General features: G+C 47.6%; 1 protein-coding gene across 1 annotated transcript in view; it reads right to left on the minus strand.

Annotated features, from left to right (window-relative positions):
• Positions 1–23,351, minus strand: part of LOC142030522 (uncharacterized) — a 107,729-nt gene that overhangs the window by 12,508 nt on the left and 71,870 nt on the right. Inside the window, exons 72-85 of the mRNA XM_075026765.1 lie at positions 22,667–22,723; positions 22,417–22,488; positions 20,952–21,023; positions 20,382–20,417; positions 13,664–13,744; positions 12,423–12,476; positions 12,051–12,104; positions 10,636–10,698; positions 10,124–10,186; positions 8,592–8,708; positions 5,798–5,875; positions 4,514–4,567; positions 3,086–3,134; positions 2,200–2,208 (exon numbers count right to left, since the gene is read on the minus strand). Coding sequence (XP_074882866.1) covers positions 2,200–2,208; positions 3,086–3,134; positions 4,514–4,567; positions 5,798–5,875; positions 8,592–8,708; positions 10,124–10,186; positions 10,636–10,698; positions 12,051–12,104; positions 12,423–12,476; positions 13,664–13,744; positions 20,382–20,417; positions 20,952–21,023; positions 22,417–22,488; positions 22,667–22,723 — 859 coding nt within the window. The remainder of the gene's footprint in view (positions 1–2,199; positions 2,209–3,085; positions 3,135–4,513; positions 4,568–5,797; positions 5,876–8,591; positions 8,709–10,123; positions 10,187–10,635; positions 10,699–12,050; positions 12,105–12,422; positions 12,477–13,663; positions 13,745–20,381; positions 20,418–20,951; positions 21,024–22,416; positions 22,489–22,666; positions 22,724–23,351) is intronic.

The following is a 23,351-nucleotide window of genomic DNA, read 5'->3' on the forward strand; positions in this document are numbered from 1 at the left end:
CTCCATGACTGCATGGACATGTTCCCATTGTCACTTGGGATGGAGTTGTAATCAAAACTACATGGATAATTAAATGCTGCTGGATCAGCATCTCCATGAGATAGGTCCCTTGAAGTGCTGAGCACTGCCAGTCTTCTCAGGTAAGACTTGTTTACTAAAAGGCTGGGAATCCACAAAAAGAGTCAGCTAAGTTATGCACGTCCAGCTGTATGTCTGGATGTGTGTGAGGCTGTGGGTCCATCGTCCTTCATACTGGGTATGTCTGATGCCCAGTGCCTTGAGGGACAAGCATGATCTGGACCAGGCTGGCAGGCACATTAGCGGATCAGCTATTTTAGGAGTTCTGGTTTTATGGTGGATGTACAGCATTTGCAGGTAGAGGACAGTACATCTAGTGGAGTCTGGCTGTGCGAAGTTAACCCAGAAACCTGTTTTGAAGCAATGTGGACCAGCAGACCGAATCCATCCCAGATTAGTGATCTGTGGTGTGGTCCACTGTGGTTTTGATCTGGCTTTGCTTTCCTTTGCTGACTTACTGTTTTATCTAAATGATGCTCTGAGCATGAGCGACTGAGAGGACCACATGCTCCTGGCTGAAGGATTGACCAGCCAGATAACAGGCAGGGCCCTTGGGTAACACCTGAGTCATGAAGGCAAAACACTTCAGCGAGGGTTGTCCTTTGCAGGAGCATGGAGGCTACTGTGTCTAAGGGCATTCAGTGCGCAGGATTCATTTGCTCTGATTTATTTACATTACAGAAGCAAATGGAGGCTGGGGTAAGGGCAGGATCCCAGGTATGGGACCATGGATAGACATCAGGGAGAGATGATCTCTACCCTGACAGATTTGCTTTCTAAACACAGAGCAGGAGGGGAAACAGAGCCCAGAAAAGACTATCTCATGTCTAGTGTAATTGGGAGTATCCCACAGCAACAGCGTTCCCAGCTACTCCAGGCACCTATGACTGTACTGGTTTCTTACATCCAGGGCAAGGATGTTGCTTCTTGACACACCTCTCTGTTTAGAAAGTCCTTGCTTTGTAAAATGCTCTACTTTCATACACTATGAAACAATGTGTTATGAAGGCTAAAAAAAAAAAAAAGATAAATAATCTAACAGTTATGAAGGAAAAATTAAAGCAAATCCATTCCTGGAGAACATGAATTCACTGCAATTTAGAGTAAAATTGGTGCTCTGAAGTTCCTCTTTTGTTATTCCTGTTTAAAACATTAAAAACAAGCTGTGGTGAGGGACACTTTCCAAGTCTAATGATGGCCTTGAAAAGTAGTAGGAAAAATTCAGGTTAGATGAGATGTCCCAGGGCAACCAAGGCATCAAAGCTGGGTTAACAGATGTGACACAGACCTACAAGACACCTGTGCCCACAGAGAGGATCCAGCAGAATAAGTAAACCGGCTTATATGTGGGCAACTAGATCAACACCCAGGGATGAGGATGAGATCCAGAGTTGGAAACTTTCCTCTAGGTGCCTTCATGTGAGCTGAGCATCTCCAAAACCTACTATGGCCAGCTGAGATCCAGAACCTGGTTCAGAATCTCTCATGGAAAAAACCTAGACCCTGAGTCACTTGCACACATGTAGGCAAAGACACGGAGGAACCAAGTCCTCCCTGAAGCACAGAGGATGAGCCCCGGATTGAACGTGGGGGTCTACCTTGGTGTTGGCAGATTGCTCCTCCAGACCCCGTGGACCATACGGATTAGATGTCTGCAATGAGAGCTTAAATGATGAATAGACACATGCACCATAGGCACCTCGCTGGAGCTTATCATGTTGATGGTTTGGGATGGCAGAGCAACAGCATCTGTTTCGCGGGCAGGGAGAGGTATTCCTGTGGAAGCAGCTTTTAAAGCTGGGTGTCAGGAATAGCTTTGATCCTGTTTTGCAGTGAAGAGTGGAAGCAGGAGACGTCTTGGTGTCCCTCTCAACCCTGTTTTCTCAGATTCCTCTCAAGGCCCCCCAGAGCCAGGGTCTAAAAGCAGTCAGTGACCCAGGGTCATTTTCTACACTGAATCACAGAAAAAAGCACTTACTCTTAACAACATCTTTTCACTTGCAGTTTCAGGCTGTTTTGGGGCAAGGAGAACATCCTTTACTCTACTGCATGAATTCACATGCATTGCTACATAGATACTAGCAGACTTACCCGTTTCCATGAGCATCCTTCCCAATTCACCTCCACAATCTGCAAACGTAAGACAGACAGGGCATAGTTTGTTTGCTACTTCTTTTCTTCCCTATTTAAATAAGATTTTTCAACAAAGTCATTATTTTTACAGGCAGCACATGCTTTCATGGACTATTTTTCATCCTTTTTTTCCCCTCTTCAAAGTGTTCAAATGCCCCCTACCATACTTAGGCAGAGATGAGTGCGACTCCAGCTTAATGGCTGAAGCATCTCAGCTAGTGGTGGTGAATCCAAACCCTCCTTGGCCATAGGCAGACCCCAGGGAGTGGGGCAGGAGTGGGGCAGCTCTCTGCTGGCCATCAGGTAGCTGGACCTCTGCAGGGCAAGGAAAGCAAGATCCCAAAAGCCTGACACCCTTGTGATGTTGCGATCCTGGGGTAAAAACATCCCCACTGCGGTGTTTTTTTGTTACTGTTGTGGTGCTGGTTGGCAGTTATTCACTGCCGGAGAGGAGAGGTCTGTGTGTCAAGAAGTGCCGCAAAGTAGACAGGAATTAGAAGGTTGTTATTAGGCAAAATGCAGCTCCAAACTTTCCCCCGTGACCCAGAGCCTTTCACCAATCAGTGGGGAAATGGAGATGACCAGGGAGGAAAGCTTTGCTGACAAAACCACGTGGGAAGAAACGGGAAGAGAGAGGGTTTAAAGGGATAAAAATTAAGAGTTTGAGTAGGAGGTCAGGACTATGGCAGAGACCTCGCGGCCCAGAAGTCCGCACTCGTCTCTGAGCGTGGAGAGGCGACACTTCTCCACTTGCTGCTAATGGGGTGATATTTGCTCTGATGAGCCAGCATGTGCCAGCACTCAAATTGCTCCAATTTAGTTGCTGGCAGGTGTCAGCGCGGTGGCCCCGAGCACGGCTCGCTGGCCGACTTACCACATCTGCCTCTCATTTCGCTCCTGACCACCTCCTTCACATCTTCCTCCTGTGCCACAGGGGGAAAGCAGAGGTTAGCAGTGATTTTCTACCCCGGCACCATCTCCCTCCACTCTGTGCCCCATCCCAACTCTGCTTGCCCCACTGGAGGTAGCCTCTGGTGAAACCACCTCAGCTTGGGTATGGCCAAGACCAGAGATGTACATTTGGTGTTACAGGGACCTTGGTTCAAGATTTGTAGCTCATTAGGGAAATTATTCCTTTTGCACATTCATGGCCATCCTGTAGCCAGCTCCTCTTGCCATGAAGAGCTGGGATCCCCAGCCCAACGCGAGGACCATGGCACACCTCAAGTCTGGGCTGGCTTTCCAATGAGTGTCTCCACCCTTTTGGCATTGTCCCTGAAGCTGTGGTCTCTCAGATGTCCCTTACCTCTGAGAAGCTTCATCAAGCTACTTGCATCCATGCAAAGGGGCTACTCAAATTATACTGCAGGCTTGACCCATGGAAATGGGCTGTAGCACTGGGTTTAGATGAGATGTAGCTGCACCTCATTTTGTTCTTCTCTGCCTCTTTACCAGCTAATGCCGTTCCCCACAGAACAAGACATCTGGTCTCATGGATTTTGAGTCTGCCCTTCACCCTTGGGCCAGCCAACTGCCACTGTTGCGGTTGCGCATCTTCCATGTGTGATGGTTGGTGTCCTACTGAACTTCACGTGGTCACCACCTCTTATCCTTTGCAGGGATGACAAATTTTGGGCCACTTTCTACATAGGAGGTGGGCTTTTCAGCAGCCCACATATAGGACACCCTTGTCCATAACACCCATGCTAAAACTAATCCTGCCTGGCCTCCACACACTGGAAAGATGGAAGTACTGCGTTGCATCAGTCAAGTGGCACAAAACACATTTGCTCAGGCAACAGGCTGGAGACCCTAATGTTAGGGGAGCTGCAACAGGGATTTTGCCCTGACCCATGGGGGTCAACCACTCCTTCTTCAGGATTTATAAACCCAGAGCAGCAGTTTTTGCAGCAATGCCAGCTCCCTAATTGCTTTGAAAATGGGGCACATTTCTCTCTCCTGCTCTTTCTTTGTATTTGATCAGCCCTGAGGCATTGGCACTGATCCTATCTGCCGAGCACGACTTTGAAGCATCATGGGGAGGATGGGAGAGGGGAAATGTGCCTGGGGCTCTGGGTCGTTGTTTGGGCTTGGAATCGCACAGCCCAGCACCGCTCCCACCCCGGCCTGTGGATGTCTGACGTCTCTGGGTAATGGCCAACACTCTCATTTCCCAGATATTCTCTGAATGAATCTGTTTCTCAGCATTTCCCTCCTCCCCTCTACCTCTTAGGGGCAGTTTGCCCTATTTTCTCTATTCAGGTCTCTGTAATAGGATGTGATCTTGGGCTAAAGTACTCACAGAAAGACCAGGATCTCCCTTTTCTCCTTTCTGGCCAGCTGGACCATTTTCACCCTGTTAAAAACACTTAAGTCATTACAAAAGCTCAGTAGATTGACCATTAAATGCTCCAAGAATAAGTGCACCTTAGAGAGGAAAGGATATGCTAGGAAGGGAGATTGGGAAAAAGGCTTACATGTATTCCTATAAATTTTAGGGATATCTGCGAGTAGCTCAGTGAGCAGAAAGGAATGGGCTCATCCACATGCAAGGGAGCAAGAACAAAAGTGTGCATCAGAGAGCTGGGTTCAGGCTCCCAGAGTTTTTGGGAGCTCGGCTCTATCCAAACAATAAGGATGTTAGCAGCTACCGGTTAAGTCAGGTTTCTTTGCCATTTGTAAGGGACCACAAAGGTTGAAGTGGAGGTGTGGAGAGGCTCTGGCCTCCAGAGAATGTCTGGGAACCAGACCAGGCAGAAGATTGCAACTGGGATTGCAATCCCAGTGCTGAAAACATGAAACACAGGGAAATGCTGAGGTTTGCCAATGGGGCTCTCTGCCTCCTAGGAGAAAATGCCTTGAAAAATTTACCACTCCGAACTGGCGAAAACTGGATTTGTTGATTAAAAATGCTTAAAAATATTAAAGAAAAAGGAGCACAGGAAGAATGATCTAAATTAAAGCCGCAATGGTCATTTTTCTCAATCCACGCTCACTTACAGGGGCTGGAGCGCGAGGAGAAATCACATTACCCTCCACCAACACATGGAGCTAATGCAATGCCATCTCCTGATGCAAAAAGCCCTTGAGTCAGTGTCAGCAGGACCTGCAGTGTGCAGGGACTGACCTGGAACATGGGTTGCAGGTTGGGATCTTGAGATTAATCTCGTTTGTATTCTCCGATGTGCATTAGAAGGCTGAGCATTGCCCCTCTGTACTGAAGTACTGCACTGAGCATTGGTTTACTCCTGGTCTGCCATGGCAAGCACAGTTCAGGATGTGCTGGCCCAAAATACAATGTTTTCCCAAAGAAGTCTTATATAAAACAACCGGCAGCCCACAGGGCTCAGAGCAGTTGTCCCAGCTGGAGACACTTTCAGGCAGAAGTGTAGGCAGCATTGCCTGTGTCCAATGCCTGGTGCTCGGGAGTAAAATGCTCTCTGTGCTTTTGTTGCTGCAAAATTTGGAGAGCCAAGAAATGCAACCTAAACCCGGGGTTCATCCAGCCCCAAGGCAGAGCTCTGCACTGCTGCAGGGAGGTGAGGAACCTCGCTGGGAGGCGAGGCTGGCTCATCCCCATACTGACCACTTCTCCTTTTCGCCCGTCCATGCCTGGGGGTCCCCTGAGGCAGAGCTGAGGTCTCCCTCTTTTCCCTCGTGGACCCTAGAGAGGAAGAGGAGAGCTCAGTTAGCAGTGCCCGCGCACCCTCCAGAAATATCCCACACTGCTGGTTGGCATTTTCCCCCCTAAAGTCCAGCCTGGGCATCAGTAGAAGATACTCAGAGCCTTCTGGATCTCAGATGCTCCCCAAACAAATCAGATGTGATGGGTCAGAGCCTGGGCTTTGCCCCCTCTATCCTGGGCAATCGTGAGGCATTTCCTATGGTCCCTCCCTGCAGGAAGGATGGATGCTGCAGGAGCAGAAGGCAGTTTTCTCCCTCTGACACTCTGTCTGTCCTGGCACTAATTTAAGAAACGGTGTCTCAGCAGGAGGAGAAGGACTTGCAGATGGCGATAATACCCTCCTGCATTAGAAATGAGGGTGGCCTTGCTGCTGCAGTTCAGACCCAGGGACTTTCTCTTTTAATTTAGGGAAAACAGAAGTAGCAGTGTGGGTGTAGAAAGTGGCATCTCACAGTCTCTCTTTAATCAGTGTCCAAACGAAAGCCATTCATTATCTCATACACGGCTTTCTGAGCATGCAGTGCTTGTAACTGCTTATATAAAAACTTCCAGCCTTTTTAAACATACATGAGGGGATCTCGTACTTTCGGCTCCTTCCTCCCTTCTGTGATTCTTTTGATACATTTTTCACTGCAAGGTACAGCCTGAGGAGCAAGGGAAAGAAGAATAAAGTTGCCGCTATGGTCTGAAGCTGGATCTAGTCCATTTTTTATTGTTCTGGAAGGATCTTTCTACACCTGCACCCCTTTAGGGGAAGGCTCGGGGGCAGTCCTTCCTATAATCACTCTGTCAGTGGTGAAGCACTGGGTGGGATTCAGCTGTAGCTACAGGCTGCTGAACAAGGCTGGAGGCCCAGAACATCCTCTGTGCCCTTGTACTACAGAGCAGATTGCTCTAGGTCAAGCCTTTATTTAATGGGGTCTCAGGACACAATACAGATGTTCAGTCTGACCATCAGTGCAACATGGAGCTTGCTGCACCACCTGCATTTTCCCTTCCTTAACCACTTCTTCCCTAAGACTTAAAACCCAGTGTTGGGTCTTTTTTGTGACTCCAAAGAGCAGGGTATAGGCTTTCCCAATGCGTGGTGCTCTTCTCTGTATGGGGGAAAACCAGGTTGAAAATCAATAACGCCTACATAGACATGTTTATACCACCCAAGTCAGAAGTCCTGCAAGGGGCTCTAGGACAGGGTGACCTTTGAGACCCAGGAGAGCTAATTTAATGAGGTCCAGACTCATTCAGACTTTCACACAAAATTGGGTCTGAATTGTCCCAACTTCTATCCTCAAAAGCCAAAGCAATTTCACCCGTGTATCTTTACCAGCACAGTCCTGAACTGTCAGATGCAGCTACACATCAGCTAAATTCTCCACGCTATTGAATGTGCTTCTCGCTTGGTGAAGGATTATCATTGGTGACTGGAGTTTGGATTATTTGGCTGAAATAATTCAGCAGGCCATAATAGATTAAAGAAGAAAATCCTGCCAGAGTCTCTACCTCATTTCCTTGTTTTCAAAGCAGCAGCACAATCTAATTCCCATTTAGCAGAAAACTCAAGTGTTTTACAAACCATACGTGTGTGTGTGTGTGTACACGCAGTCTCTACATACATACATATATATACACACATGCTCGAGGATTAAATCCTTGCACACACTTATATAGGGATACACCACTGAAGGGTGAAACATGGCACACCAAATATCTGCCAGACTCACAGTCTGGCATTATGGATATGTTCAAGGAAACAGCCAAGGTCAGGTTGGACGGGGCTCTGAGCAACCTGATCTAGTGGAAGCTGTCCCTGCTCATTGCAGGGGGTTGGACTAGATGACCTTTAAAGGTCCCTTCCAACCCAAACCATTCTCTGATTCTATGATTCTATAACAGTTGGTCTTTAAGGTAGTTACCCAACTCCAGCTTTTCTTTTGTTCTCGGTTCTTTCATGTTAATTTATCTATTCTCTTGTCCGAGCCTGAAACTCAGCCGGTCCCACCAGCACAACTGAGAAGTGTATTTTCATTTCCAGCCCTCTTTGACTTGAAAAGTTCTTTGTTACTTAATGGATGCTGTCTAAGGGCAGGTGATTAGCATTAATCTCTAGCATAGTCCCTCTGCATTGTGTTGGCAGCAGCAAGACACTCTTCATTACCATAGAATCTGGGGGCAGCATGTTTCTGCTCATAAACAGTATTAGCATGTCTCATTTCCAAGTCTTTTTGTTACATTTCAAAAGGTGCCCAGCATGTCTTGCATGCAAAAACACTTATTAAGTATGGCCCACAAATGGGGTCTGAAAGTCACCAGCTCCTTCCGAAACCTTGGCATCCGGCTCCCCAGATAATTAGCAACAGGAGGGGTGCACTTGATGCCCTGCTAATTTGAAATTATCAGCCTTCCTTTCTTCACTGAGAGATCGCATCTTACACTGCAGATAGGAAAAGAAGAGAGGAGAGGGGAAAAAAAATCTCCGCTGATAAATGCACCAAGAGATGAAGTAAGTTAACCAAGATCCCACAGAAAGACAGCAGATTCTGCAGCCAGCTCAACATGGGAGACCTCAGGTGCCAGCTTGTAAGGGGGGGAGATGTATGGTGACATGAGGGGACATATCTGGGGTGCTGTCACATGAGGATGTAAGGTGCCCATCTCACCAGGGTTCAGGGCATGTTACAGACCGCTTGCTGCTCACCTGTGGCCCTGGTTCACCCTGTGGCCCTTGAGGTCCATCGGGTCCAGCGACTCCAGTCTTCCCAGGCCATCCCATTTGTCCTTTGAAGCCCCCCAAGCCAGGAACTCCCTTGGCTCCCTGAGAATGACCGACAGAGCAGTTCAAGCATGGGTGGTTTTAGAGATGGGTCGGTCAAACATTACCCAAACACTTTTGCAGCATTGGCAATAAAGGGAGACCATCTACATTCCACTCTGTCTGCTGTCGTGCTATTCACAGAGCATCAGTAGGTTGGTAGAGATACTTCAGCTTTGCTCTCCACATTTACTTGTCGAGAAGGCACCTCACTGCTTGATGACATGGACAGCCCCTCTCTGGGATGATGCCCAGTAATTTCTAATGCCCAACTTTTCCTGCAGAAGTAAGCAGAGTCCTTTAGTCTGTAACCCTGGAAAAAACAATGACTCCTGAGGAGGAGAAAGGAAGTTACCAAGAGCTGGACTATAAATTTCCTACTCATCTGCACCATTGAGCTTTCTCCTGGAGCTTCTGTGAACAGAAAAGGCTCCCATAAAACACAGTGGAAGGAAAGAGCTCCAGTCAGCCTGACAGCCAGCCTTCAGCAGTGGCTGAATGCAGATATTTGTGGGAGAGGAGAAGAACAAGAGAGGAAAGGAGTGATATTTCCCCAGAAATAATCTCCCAGCCTCCAACCATACGCAGTTCAGAGCCTTAGTGAGCCAGAGGTGTTGCTTGACAAGAGAAGAACCCTTAGTGTTTGACACAGATGACCATCAGGGGATGAGGACCAGAAGAGGTGTTATCAATAAAAGCAACAAATTCTTTAATATCCCAAATCAGCTGGAGACCAGATGGTGGAGTTGAATGTGAGAAAGGCCTGAGGGGCTGGAAAATGCCAGAAGACTTGATGGAGGCTGCTGGGATTATTGTGTCATTTTCTTTTTCTTTCAAAACAGTTACTGTTTTTACTGAAACCCCATTTTTTCCCTCTATGGAAAGGTACAAATTTTAGATTTGTTCTTTTAGGGAAGAAAATGGAAAATTAAGCAACGCAGAGAAGGAAGATCAGTGGGGAGTGATCAAGGTGGGGACTCCTCAGGGAGCTGAGAGCAGACCCCGGGAGCAGGTCACCTTGGAGATCTTTCCCACTCCCATGTCCAGCATGCCCAGGAGGCAACAGCGTTATCCACTTCTTCTGCCCCACAGCATCCCAGGCACCCTTTACCCTGGGCATGGTAGTGTTGGATAAACTCTCACAATTAATCCCACTTCAAGGGTTTGGATGGCTTTTCCTCATACTAAGCAGGCACCCTCCTGGGGTTTCATACATCAGCAGAGGGTGAATTTAAGGAGACCTCCTTCTCCTGCCCTTTCTAACTGCAGTCCCAGGCTTAATGCTCCAGACAGTTGACATTTGCCCACTGGAAAGGGTACCTATGATGTAGAGTGTATAATTTTGTTAACTCGACCTGATGGATGTGGGATTTATTCTTTTATAAATGGCAGCTCGATGCAGTCTGGTGAGTACTAACCTTTTCTCCTTTCTCCCCAGGAATCCCTGAGGCACCATTGTCCCCTGATGCTCCTTGTTCACCCTGGAAGGAGCCAAGATAAAATCAGGGCCAATGCAGACTTGGCAAGGTTGCAATATGCTGAATGAACCAGCTTTTCTTCAGATTACAATATTATTTACTGAGTGTGACCCAGCAGGGTCTCTCAGCCTGCGCATCGGTGCGGTACTCAAGGAGATGGAAAGAAATCTCATTCAAATCTCGATTACTTGACATGTGCACTAGTGCCTGTGGAGCATCAGGGCTGGAGTGGATGAACCCTGTTGAGTCTTGCAGCGGTGAGTGAAGGGGTCCCCACCCTAGTGTCCAAGCATCTTCACCCAGATCTATGCTGGTTTATAGGAACAGATTCAGAAAAAACTCATTTGTGCCCTTTGAAAGAAATAAGCATGTTGCAGAGGTGGATTTGCAGCACCTGCAAAGCTTTTTGGAAACCTCTTTCTTGTAGACAGATGCATAATTTAGATACTCACCTTTGGTCCATACGGTCCATCCGATCCTGGGATCCCTGGTTTTCCAGGACTGCCAATTTCTCCCTGTGGATGAAAAAGCAGTGGATGGGCTGTAAGCACAAACAAGCCCTAAAACATTGGGAAAACTGGCTCCTAAAAGGCAAGGTGAGCAGTACTTGAGGGGGGAACATGATGACAACACTCCTGGTAACAGAAAGCCTAAGTATAGGCAAAGTCTTACTTCAGTATAAATTTTAGACTGTCCCGACTCCAAGCCCACCTACATGAAAGTAGGTGGGAAATTCACTGAAGAGTACTTCAGTTACCCAATAGGCCAAGTCTGATAAAGGAAGATATTAATAACAACAACAACAACAATAACAACATACCCCATTGGCTCAGCTATCAATAGCTCCCTTACTCCTTATCAAGCTTTTCAAAACCCTTCCTAAAAAGACCATTAAGGGTCATTATCCCTGTTTATAGAGGAAGGGCTAATTGTGCTGACAATGGGAGTGATGTGCCCAGCAGTAATTGCGAATTAAGTCCAGGCAGTTGCTAAGCCACAGACCTGATGGGGATTTGGGCAGGGTCTGGTTTTTTTTACCCCAGATTATCAAAAAGTTCCCTGCGAGCCTTAAAAACTCCCCATCCATGGCTCCCTGCTCTGCATGGCCACGTCTCTCTGTGCTGCAGCCTGCAGCTCTGTGCTACCAAGAGGGACTTCTCCTGCCAGAGTTAGGGTGGCTTCTTCATGCATGATGCTATCCTGGGGATGAGTGGGAAATGGTCCTCATTTTGGCTGCGACAGAGTTAATTTTCCTTCTAGTAGCTGGTATGGTGCTGTGTTTTGGATTCAGTATGAGAAGAATGTGGATAACACACTGATGTTTTCAGTTGTTGCTGAGTAGTGTTTAAACTAAGTCAAGGATTTTTCAGCTTCTCCTGCCCAGCCAGCAAGAAGGCTGGAGGGGCACAAGAAGTTGGGAGGGGACACAGCCAGGGCAGCTGACCCAAACTGGCCAAAGGGGTATTCCAGACCATGGGACAACATGCCCAGTATATAAACTGGGGGGAGTTGGGCAGGGAGGGATCGCTGCTCGGGAACTAACTGGGCGTTGGTCAGCAGGTGGTGAGAGATTTCATTGTGCATCACTTGTTTTGTATATTCCAATCCCTTTATTATTATTGCCATTTTATTATTGTTATTATTATTATTATCATTATTATTTTCTCCCTTTCTGTCCTGTTAAACTGTTCTTGTCTCAACCCATGAGTTTTACTTTTTTTTCCGATTCTCTCCCCCATCCCACTGGGTTGGGGGGAGTGATAGAGCGGCTGTGTGGTGCTTAGTTGCTGGCTGGGGTTAAACCACGACAGAAACGATGCTGGAAATGGGGCAGCTAGAGCAGGACGGAAACCTGGGCTTAGCTCACCTTGACACCTTTGGCTCCGGGAGTGCCGATGTGTCCTGGAAGCCCTCGTAAGCCCTGAGGAGAAAGCAGATCACAGGTGGTGACTTTAAATCAAGGTGAGGGCAGGAGGGAGGAACTCTGCTGTGCACAGGGCTAACCCCGAGGCAGTGCTGCAAACTCTTCCCTTGCTCACAGCATCCTTCCCCATAAGCCTCACTGCAGCCTGGAGCCTGAGCTCTCTTCTCTGCTTGTCCCAACCTTTATTTCCCAGAATCACGGAGTGGTTGAGGTTGGAAGGGAGCTCTGGAGGACATCTTGTCCAACTCCCCTGCTCAGGAGGGAGGGGAGTATCTCCAAGGATGGAGATTTCACAGGATCTCATCCATCTCCTACCTTTGTTCCTTTCTGCCCGATGTCACCAGTGGTCCCAGGATCACCTTTCCCTCCCTACATAAAAAAAAAGACAAACATATGCACAGCCTGAAAGGTGGACAATATAGCCCTGGTGATAGCATCATGTTGCATTTATATTGTGCTTTTAACCACCAGAGGCTTCTTGAAAATTTGCAGATCATGGTCACCTTGTCGCTTGAAATGCAGCCAGCTCTGGGGTGGGACAGGGAATGACCTTGCAGAAGGTGGGTGACAGCACCAGGGCTGCTAGCGAAGTGGGACAAAGCGCTGTGATGAGTCACCACAGGGTCTGTACTTACGCTGGGCAACATTTGGAAAATGACCCTTGAGGACCTGCGTGTTGGAGTGAACGCTACTGAGGTTTGGGAGCTAATGGAGTGGCAACAATCACGATGACCTGCACCGTGGAGATGTTAGATGGTTTCCCTCAGTGATTTTGTTGGTCACTGCCCCTGAAAATTGAGTCTGTCATTCAAAGCCTGGGTCCTTCAGGCACTACCTAAATGATCTAGTGGATGTTCATTAATTTCAGTGAGGTCTTCCTTTCCTGCACCCTCCCAAAATCTCCTAGTATTTTTTTTTCTCTTATGGGAAAACAAAAGAGAAAAACCACCAGCAGATTTCAGCTTGTTTCCAGAAAGTAAAGTGAAAACGTGTTCCCACAGAGCATCACTTTGGAGATGCGTTTTTCAGTAATAAGGAGTCAAAGCTGGATCCATGTGCAGGAACTTATCTGGGGGCAAGGGAGGCATCCTGTCATGACAGAGAACCAGCTTGTCCCAGGAAAGCGAGGTCCATAAGGGCTTTAGCAAATGATTGCTTTGTTCCCTGCTCTCTCCATCAGGCAGGTCAGCATTGAGGAGAACTGGACTTGGTACATGACGGAACTTGAAATTTGGGCCTTGGCAAGTAACAAAGGAAAACTCATGTTGAAAAATATGGGAAAACTTAGAAGTCTATCGCTAGAGACACGGACAGATTCTTTGCTGGCATCCAGAGAATGGATCCTCCTAAAAATCAGGCCAGGATGTGCATTAGAGACTTCTCCAGGAGGTTTAGGGAGTGATTTCATCTCTCTTTTGGAAAGATTCACCCTGAGCAAGACCTGACTCCAGTAATGAGGCAGGTAAGGTGCGGGAGGAGAAATGAACCTGGGGTCAGGAAAGGCACAGAACCTCCTTCCACCTGCCAAATGAACCATGTCCTTTCTTGCTACTCACCGGCTTCCCCTTCTGCCCCTGAAGACCTCTGTCACCCTTGGCTCCCTTGTTTCCATTCTTCCCATCAAGACCTGCTGCACCCTGCCAGAAAGATGAGAAAAATTAATTTCTGTGTCAGCTCTTGCCGGGAAGGTGGCTGAGGACGGTCATGAGGATGGAAACTCAATAGTAAGACCCTGGGTTGCGTGTTCCCGCAGTCAGAGGTCAGAAGCTACACTAGTACTAGCACCGAGAGCTGAGGCTGGGATTTAGCACCCACTAGCAAATGTATTTATAATTACAGCTCAGGAAATAGAGGCAGGTGGCAGCTAAAGAGTAGTCCTGGGCCAAGAAAATTTAGGTGGTGATGGCTGTGGTGGAAAACAGGAGTGAGGGCATTAAGCATGCAGCATCACACTGCGAGTGGCTTAGAGGGACGCACACAATCTTGGGCACTGGGTCTGCAGCTTCAGACCCAGTCAGCTGAGGAAAGCAGCGCTGGGTGGTGAAATTTGGTTTGGCAAATGAGCGGATCCAGGCATGGGATTGCTCACAGGTGCAGTTCAGAGAAGGTCTCCCATCTGGGGACTTGAGAGCCGAAAGAGCTATCCTCATCCAGCCCAGACTTGTGAGCAATGCTGGACAGAGGTGCTCCCCCAAGGAGACCCCTTTTGGCCACACTTTGGAGGTTCTCAGCTTCTGAAGCCACTTTGCAGCTCAGCTCAGTGTGGGACATTGGAGCCACCTCCAGCATCGGGGTCTCTTTGCATGGGGTCTCCCACTGTTTCGGTAGCAAACCAAAAGCTACTGGAAATGCCCCCCCTCCCCCCCCAAGGCTGCCACACTCTACTCATCCATTCTGACCAATTTTGATGGCAGTTTTCAGAACCTGGATGTGAGATGAAATTGGATTTATCCTCACTTGAGACACTGATTGCACAGGGCTCAGCTCACTCAGAGGAGAATGAATTGGCTATTTAAGCAGATCAGGAGATGAACAAGTGGCATTCTCTACTCAGAATTAATTTGCAGTGGGTTGTTGAAAGGAAACACATTTATTAAAAAAAAAATAAAAATCAGCCACCAGATTTGTAAGCCAAGCAGACTCATCACCTCTCCAATCACTCCTCCTCTCAGTGACGAATGGACACTTCGAACACCATCACGGTGACAAGCAGACATCCCAGAGACACACAGGTGGGACGGTGCTGTTCCTGACAGTGGGTCAGATTGCGAGGACAGACCCATTACCTTTTCATTCCCAGATATAAAAATTCAGCTCCTCCTCTGCGGAACATGTTGCTTCTTCAAACCCCTCCCCAAGCCTTGGCACATTTTACATATCAGAGTAAGAAGAGTGTTTGAGAGCCAGCCAGGTTCTCTCCCATGGCTCTGCTGGTCATGTCTGGATCAGGTAAAGTCCACGTTCCTCAAGCACTGCCTACACTATCAGGTACAAACATCTCATGCAAGCTTTTTATTTACTAGTAACTATTTATTGACACAATCAATACAAAGTTCCATCTGAGGAAGTAAATGGACCATAAAACCCCCAGCTAACTACAGTTTCTCTGTTTGCTAGGACAGATTGCTTACTTGGAGGGTAATAAACCTTTTGGTTTGATGGTTAATTCTCACAAGCCCAGGATACCTTCAAGTGCCTGGTGTTTTTGAGATAGCTGTGAACTGGGTACAGATCCATCTGGCTGGGGATTTACACACCTGTATCCAAGGGGATGGGCTAAAAATCTTATTCTTGAGCACTGCCTGATCCTGAAGGAACCTGACACTAGTTAGAGATTTCCCAATTAGCTTTAATATTTCTCTTGGTTGTCTGTAGTGCCTCCTATCTCAAGGAGAAACCTTTCCTTGTTTTCCTGTGCTTCCCCACCTATCCGTGTCCAGCTCTCATCTCTTCTGTCTGCCTTAGATCATGAGATGCTTCTTGCCTGCTCTTGACCTGAAAGGAGCCCAAATGGCTTTAGGAAGAGTTAAGCTCACGATATGTGCTGGTAGGCTGAAAGGTAGCTGGGTCTAAGCCATGCCTCCTCGGTCCAGTAAACATAAGCAAGTTTTTGACCTGGGTCTTATCTCACCGTAGGTGGACTCCTACTCATCCTGGGCTGAAGAGACTTTGTCATATAGACTAGAAGGTTTATAATAAGGCTTGGACATGACAGCAGGTCTTTCCCTGCTTCAGCTGCGGGGGGAAGCAGGTCAGAGAAGTGATGATTTTCAAGGCCCAGGACAAGATAAAGATGGACTAGGAGAAAAAAAAAAATAGGAGGAAGAGGAAAACGTTTGAGAACTAGGCAAGGGAAGGAAGCTGAATGGAAATTTGCTTCCTCAGATTTACATTCTGTGTTCTGCCAGGCAAATAGAGGCTGGGCAATAAAAGCTAGTAAAATGGCAGTTTAAAGGCAATTACTGGTGGAGTACTGGAAATGGCTCTCGCTATTTGGTTCTGTTATTAAAGTGTTTCTGGAACAGGCTTCATTTAACTGCAAAGACACCAGGTACCACGAAGGCACGTCAACACAGAGGCTTAGTCATAAGTCCTGAGCGCTGGCTGTGACGCAAAGACGTCTTTGAGCAGGCGAGGATCTCTGCTTCCAGGCACAAATTCCCACGAAGCTTTGGGCCGGAGCCAGGCAGGAGCCTGCCTTGTCTCCAGGCTCATCGTTTCCACTCAGATGAACGAGCTGGGGAATTAGCTGGGTCACCCTGGGAAAGTGTGAAACCCATCAGCAGAAACATTGCCCCAGCGGTGCGCCCCAAAAGGATCAGTCTGTCTGAAGACACGCATCAAAGGGTTAACGCATTTCCAAGCCATGATGTAGGCTGCAACCTCTGCTGAAAGGTTTCCCACCTCCTGGGCTTCAGTGCTCAATATTTGATGGGATGATGCATATGAAGTAGCTGGGAGTTTCAACCTCAGAGTTTCATCTGTGTTTTTATCCCTTCCCTGCTGTGTCTTTTGTCTAGACTGTCCTGCCCGCAATTACTTGCTGCAGTCCTGAGCATCCTCCCCCAAAAATCCTTTCTTGGTGTGGGAGCTGCCACTGGTCCTCACAGCTGTAATGAGCATTCGTTCTCAGGCACTACATCTCAGAGATGGGTCAGCCTGATAGCCTGCTGCAAAGACTCCAAGGTGCCCTGGGCAGATATTTCCACCTGTGGCCAGAAGATCCGGCTGACTGACTTCCCTTTGACTGGCCTGGACTCATCAGAAGTGCTCAGGACTCTCCCAGGGCAAGAACTTCTCAGGAGATGGCTTTTTCCACGCTGAGTGGCCAGGGGCATCTCTTGTCAAGCCCAGGGCAGACCCCCACATCCCACCTTTCCTCTCCTCTGGCTTGAAATGGTCCACTGCTCAGTGGGCTGGAGAATTGGGATGCTGTATGGGTTCACCTAAGTCCCCATGCAGCCGGTGGAGGGAGGTAGGGCTTTCTTGTCAGTACCTCTTCAGAGATGTCTATGCACCACTCTTACCTACATCAAGAGCTCTTATGCTCTTAATGTCTATGGTAAAGTCAAATTCCTGCTTATAACCATTCCCACACCTACCATACTCCGGATTACAGGGCCTTAATTATCACCTAGTTTTCAGACCCTGCAGACTGCTGTCTGGTTTTGCCTGTAGCACTGTGCTGTGTAAAGGTGGTAAAAGAATGTCTTTTAGCCTTCCATTAGCCCTCCTGGCCTGGCCTTATTTAGCATCTGATTGTCCCAGTGTTAATCAGAATCCCCTGACTTGCTCTCAGTTCTCTCTTTGTCTTCTGGCGTATGGCTTTGTTTTCACATCTTGCGAACTCCATCGCTCTCAATGATCAACGTGGACTGAAAAATCCTGGGTTTCTCCCATCCTTCCCCCCAGTCACATGCTGGTGGCTCTGCCCCAAGATGGGCTTTGGCAGATGTGCTCTGGCAAGCATTGAAAAATGAAGCGCATCAGAGATGGTTCTGAGGGCAAAAGCAGAAGGTCCAGGGAGCTGGTGGGTCTCCCACCCTCCAGGCAAGTTGAAGCAGGACACCCTGGGAATAAGCACATGGCTGTGGGGATGGTGTTACTTCACAGACCCTGGCTTCCTCAGTTATAGGGCAAGGACCCACAGGCTGCTGGCCAAATCCAGAGAGCCCAGCTCACAAGAGGAGGTGAAGAACATCTCTGAGCTCCAACTTGTAGACCTAGTGAGGAGGACTGCAAATCAGGATGGAGAGGGCCAAGGAACACTGGTAACTGTAAAGCCTGGAAACCCCAAATAGAGAGTAATGGCAAGAGAAGGGGAGAGGGTTATTCATAATGGAGCTTTAGGGAGAATAATAGGTTAATGTGGCAGTATATTAATGCACAAAGCATGGGAAATAAAGAAGAGGAGCTGGAAACCTTAATACATTATCAAGATGATGACTTAATAGGCATAACACAGACTGCAATATTAATATAAAAGGATGAAGCACGGCACGAATATCAATGTAAAAGAGCACAGTGCTTTTCTAAAAGAGGAAAAAGGAGGAGGAGTTGTCTTGAATATCAAGAATGCACTCATTTGTCTTGAGGTCCAGTTGTAAAGTCAACTAGATCCATTGAAATTCTCTGGGCAACGATTAAAGGGAGAAGACACAAATGCTGTCAACTTGGTTGGGAGTTCCTATAGAACACCAAATCAAAAGGGTAAATAGATGAGGCTTTTTAGAAGCTGGTTAAATTACTCAGAGTGAATTCAGCAGGACAGAAAGGGACCAGCAGATGTTTGCAATGAGTTGGTGGCGATTTGTGGATATGAATGATGGAATTAGAGGGAGCTGAAGAAAAATGAGAACCGCTAGCCATTACCTTTAAGACTTTGCATAGGACAGATTGAGTACAGATAGACTGGACCAAGTAGTGTCTGTCTTCAAGAAAAGGGGAGAAGAGGACTTGGGGAATGATACATGAGGCAGCCTAGCCTACCTCTCCAGAATAACTTGGGGAACAAAATAATCAAAGTGTCTGTGAGCACTTCGAAGATAAAGTGAGACATGAGTTTGTGAAGAACAAGTCACATCAGGATGTTGCATCCTAACACAGGTATCTGAAATAGATGATGTGAGTCATGCTCTGAGAGTACCCTAAAGCTGCCAATAAAACAAGCCGGAGCATGGCTCGCTCGGATGTGGAAAGTGAACATGGCAGACATCCAACCTGCGGTCAGATGAATTTCATCCAGGATGTCATATATCATGGCTCTTCCAACAATGCCCCAGCTCTAATCTGACTTACGCAATTTTAGAAATTTAATGAAGGACCAAAGCTAAGCTCTATTATCTCAGTCTAGCTCCAAGCACAGCACAGATAGCATTAGCCTGCACCAGCAGAATCCCAAAATATTTCCAAAGGAAAGATTACTTAGCTTTTCTTAAATATTGACTGACGAGATACCACTTTCTGGTAGTTAACTGCATTATGTGCCAAACCCTGTGGGTGCTAGTAGAAACCAGCACATCATCCAACCATGACTGGATGGTTGCTGGCCCGGATGGTGGAATCCAGCTGTGCTTCCTTTGCACTCAGCAGCCTCAACGAACACCTTTGCTCTACTCCTGCACTACTACTGGTTGTCACCTATGGATTCAGGTGTTCGCTACAAAGCAATTTCAAAACCACACTCGATCCAATGCCTACGTGTGGTGATCCCAGATGATGAGGGCTTACAGCACGTTACAGCCTCATTGCTTTGGCAAAGTGCTCAGAAGGTTGTTTACAATTAGGCAGGGATTTAAATACTTAACTGAATGAGGGCCTTTTTCTTAGTGAGCAATTACCAGTCTGGTTTATGAGCTTGTAAATAGTTACACAGCTGTGACCAGTAATCAGTGAGCAGCGCTGAACAGCTGTGGAGCCTTCACAGCAACAGATAGTTGCTGAGAATTGCCCACTCACACACAAAGAGGCATAATTGGGGAACAGGTTAAGAAAATACTGATATTTCTTATTGCAATAAAACAACTGAACATGCTTGTATTTCCATGACCTGAGAAAAAGTCCCAATCACCTTTTGGTGTTTCCTTCCCATCTATTCCTTCCTTTCCCAGATGAAAAGAAATCAGTAGGGACTTTTTTCACTTTGGACAACCTTGGAGACCATTTTTTCACTGGGGGATTCTTCCAGGTGAAACGGTGAAGTTCAAAGGCATGTAAACACTTTAGCAAACCAAGATTGCTTTTCTTTTTTTTCCTCCCAATTGCAATTTGTCAGGAATTGCAAGGTGAACTCAGAGATGATCCAGGCTGTCCAGCATAACTGTCTTCCCTCTGGCCAGCAACATGCACCCACTGAGCACTGAGAATAGCCACTTGTACTCCAGTCTCTTAAGGATATATACATTTCTCATGGGATATACAATCTATAGTCACAATTCTTAAGCCATTTGAACATGAAACATATCTGTTCATGTCTGGCAATGCTCCCTCATGCACTAAAGGCATTAAAAATAATAAATAAAGGTGTGTTTCATCTGTTCCTTAATGCAAAATGCAACATCCTATTAAAACATAACGCTGGCTGTGGTCCCCCATGCCCACGGCTGCTTTCCCAGCAAGGCCTCTTTGAACACGGGCTTTGTGGAGCAGCACCGAGCCAGCACCACCTTGTCCCACCCTGCGACCCACACACACGGCTGTGGGGACAGGACCAGCAGCGCACGCCCAGCTCCGCGCCCGAGACTGGCAAAGGCAGAGAAAGATGCTCCAACTTACGGCAGAGCCCAGCAAGCCTGGTTCTCCCGGCTCTCCCTGCAAGGAAAGCAGTGATGAGTTACCGTGGCGAAGAGCTGCGTTTCCTCTGGAAATGGGGATTGCTGTAGGAGATACCTACCGCTGTGGAAAAGGAGACAAGGGGACCTTTGGGGACCCCTCTGCAGCAGCAGCTGGAGGGGGCAGGTAGGATACCCCAAACTTCTCAGCTGGGTGACTGAATGGAGCTCTACATCTCCATTGACTATAACTGGAGCTTAGACAGCAGTTCACACCTCATGCCTGAATATTGACATTTCAGTGAGTTGTTATTGACCATTTTAGCCCAGGAAAGATGCCAGAGAACTCTGCTGCTTTATAAAATGGGAGAAATCTTTAGGGCTTTCCTGGAAAAGCACAGCTACTTCTGCTCTCTGGTAGCCCCATAACATTTCAATCAGCGATTTTGGAGAGGGAATGCAGAATTATACTCTGTGTGAAAACTGTGATAGGATATTACACATCAGTTTTTGTGTGATTTTACACTTCAGTTCTTGCAGGGGATGCCTTAACAGAGTTGCTCACTGTACTCACCTTCTGTCCCACTGGTCCTCTTGTTCCAAAAAGCCCCATCACTCCCTTGGAGCCAGCTTCACCTTTGACTCCCTAAAATTTTAAAATCCCTGTCAAAAACATTTTGAGTACCTACTACTCTTAAGGTGACACCCCCCACCGAGTGAGGCCAGTAGAAGAACCCATGGAGATGGCAGAGAGGATGACGAAAAGCACCATTTCTATCACAGACTTCAGCCCCAGGGAGCCCAGAGGTCTGCATGGTAGCCAGTGCTAGGCAAGAAAGCCACCAGCTGCAGAATGGCTTGGCAGAAACCTCCGTGAACTGTCTCGTAAAAGATGTGGTGCCCAGTGATGGGGATTGAATTAAAACCAAGTAGAAAAGGGTCTCAAAGCCTCTGGATGAGCTGCCTCCTTGCAAACACCCAAGTACAAGACCCTGCTGGGCTCACTGGTGGTGGAGATACTACTCTGGGGCTCCATCCAAAGTCACGCAGATTTTCAGCCAAGAGGTGTTCTTGCTTTAGGAGATGTTTACGTATTATTTTCTCATTAGAAAGCAGTCTGACAAGTATGTATGGGCTTTCAACTGACTTAAAAAAATCAGGTACCATCCATGGGAACAACTCCATGGGTTTCCTTTACGGTCGCTGGGGACCTAATCAGTGCAGTCAGTCGTGGTGAGGACACAATCTGCCTCTTCCCAAGGAAGATGCCCACACTGGGTCAGGCAATTCCCACCCTGCACTACTCTGATTATACAGGTCCCCGTGGGAAATAACAGGAGCTGGATGTCTAGCTCAGACAGGGATGCTGCTGTTGTAGATACTTATATTTATTCAGCAGTGTCCCCGTCCTGGTTCAGATTTCAGGAGCAAAAAACATTAACATAATAGGAAAATAGGTATGATTAGTACATGGAGATTTAATCTGTGACTCAGTCTGAGAGTGGGAGAGTTACGTGATTCCTGCCAGCGGAGTGGTGATGGGTTGAGACCCGAGATCTCCACAGGGTGCCCTCAAAGAAAAAAGGCAGACGGAGGAGCAGGAGACTCGCTCTGCCACCACCCAGGGGACAGACCTGTGTGAAGAACAGTAATGGAGGAACCAACCAAGCCTTAACAAGAATGTCACAAGAGCTGCAGGGTTTGAAGTAGCACGGCTACCTCTTGGAGGGAGACGGAGATGCAGGACTCCTACAGTGCTGCAGTAGTTGAATGGTCACTTTTCGCGGAGTGATCCTGTACTGCAGACTTGGTCCCAAAACTACAGACTTGACATCTGGTAAACTGGATGTGTCTCATGTTCCCAAGCCCCAGACCAGCATCCTCCTCTCCCTTTCTGTAGTAAGAGCTGGGCGAGTGTGTCCTTGCACCGTGTTTTTCCAGCAGGCACGTGGGAAGGGAGGATATAGAGAAATCAGTCCCTTCCTCACACAACCAGTGACCTTTTGCTGTCTCTCTCAGTCACACTGGGAGGTTCATACCTTTTCTCCTACAGGCCCATCCTCTCCCTTCTCGCCTTTGTCTCCGTCAAAACCTGGCAGACCCCGTTCACCCTGAAAGGTAAGACAGAAATTAGTGGATTTTGCCTCTCTGCTGGAAGGACCCAGCTCTCAACCATTGGCTCTGGACCAAAGTGTTGGTTTTCAGTGCTTATCCCAAGCCGTGCTCAGTGCTGATGCCACCAAGGGTGGGGAAGGGACAGCTTAAAAAGTCACTAAGAGTCAAACTTACGGGATCTCCTTTACTGCCTTTATAGCCCTGGGGTCCAAAAATAGTCACGGGCTCACCCTAGAGAAAGAAGACACAGAGGCTTGTAGACACCTGGTGATACATGAACTCATGGGTCCCACTGGATGGAACCACCCTTGCTTTGATGGGCAAAATGGTAATTCACACATCTGCAATGAAGGTAAATATTTCCCAAACTGTGGTCCATATGCCCAGGAAAGCACGTATGCTCCACAGCACAACATAATTGTTAGTCATCCTTAACTAAAAGCTGGATGATGAACGTGCACAGAAAACTACAAGAAGTCCTGAGGTTTGACAGTGACTTCTTGCTCCAAAAATATGTTGGGGCCCACCAGCATTACCCCAGTCTAGATGTCATGGCTTGAAATGGAGCTGTGCACAGCATGTCCCCGAGGTTCAATTCCTGATCCGAGGCTGTCAGTGGTGGGACACGTTCATATCTGACATGGTGGCTTGGCTCCTTCATCACTGCATGTCACTCAGGATGTCAAGGTTTGCATCTCTTCCCGGGTGTGGGAGCTGGCCATAGGCAGGATGGTGAACAGGTCTACTCGTGGTGTCCTGATTTATGGACACAGAGTTGGAGCTAAGGAAGGGGAGTGGCACTTAGGCTACCCCTCAGAGGTAGTTTTTGGAGGGTCAGACCCCCAAACTGTCATCCTAA

The sequence above is a fragment of the Buteo buteo genome, chromosome 4 (assembly GCF_964188355.1).
Source record: "Buteo buteo chromosome 4, bButBut1.hap1.1, whole genome shotgun sequence".
Lineage (NCBI taxonomy): Eukaryota > Metazoa > Chordata > Aves > Accipitriformes > Accipitridae > Buteo > Buteo buteo.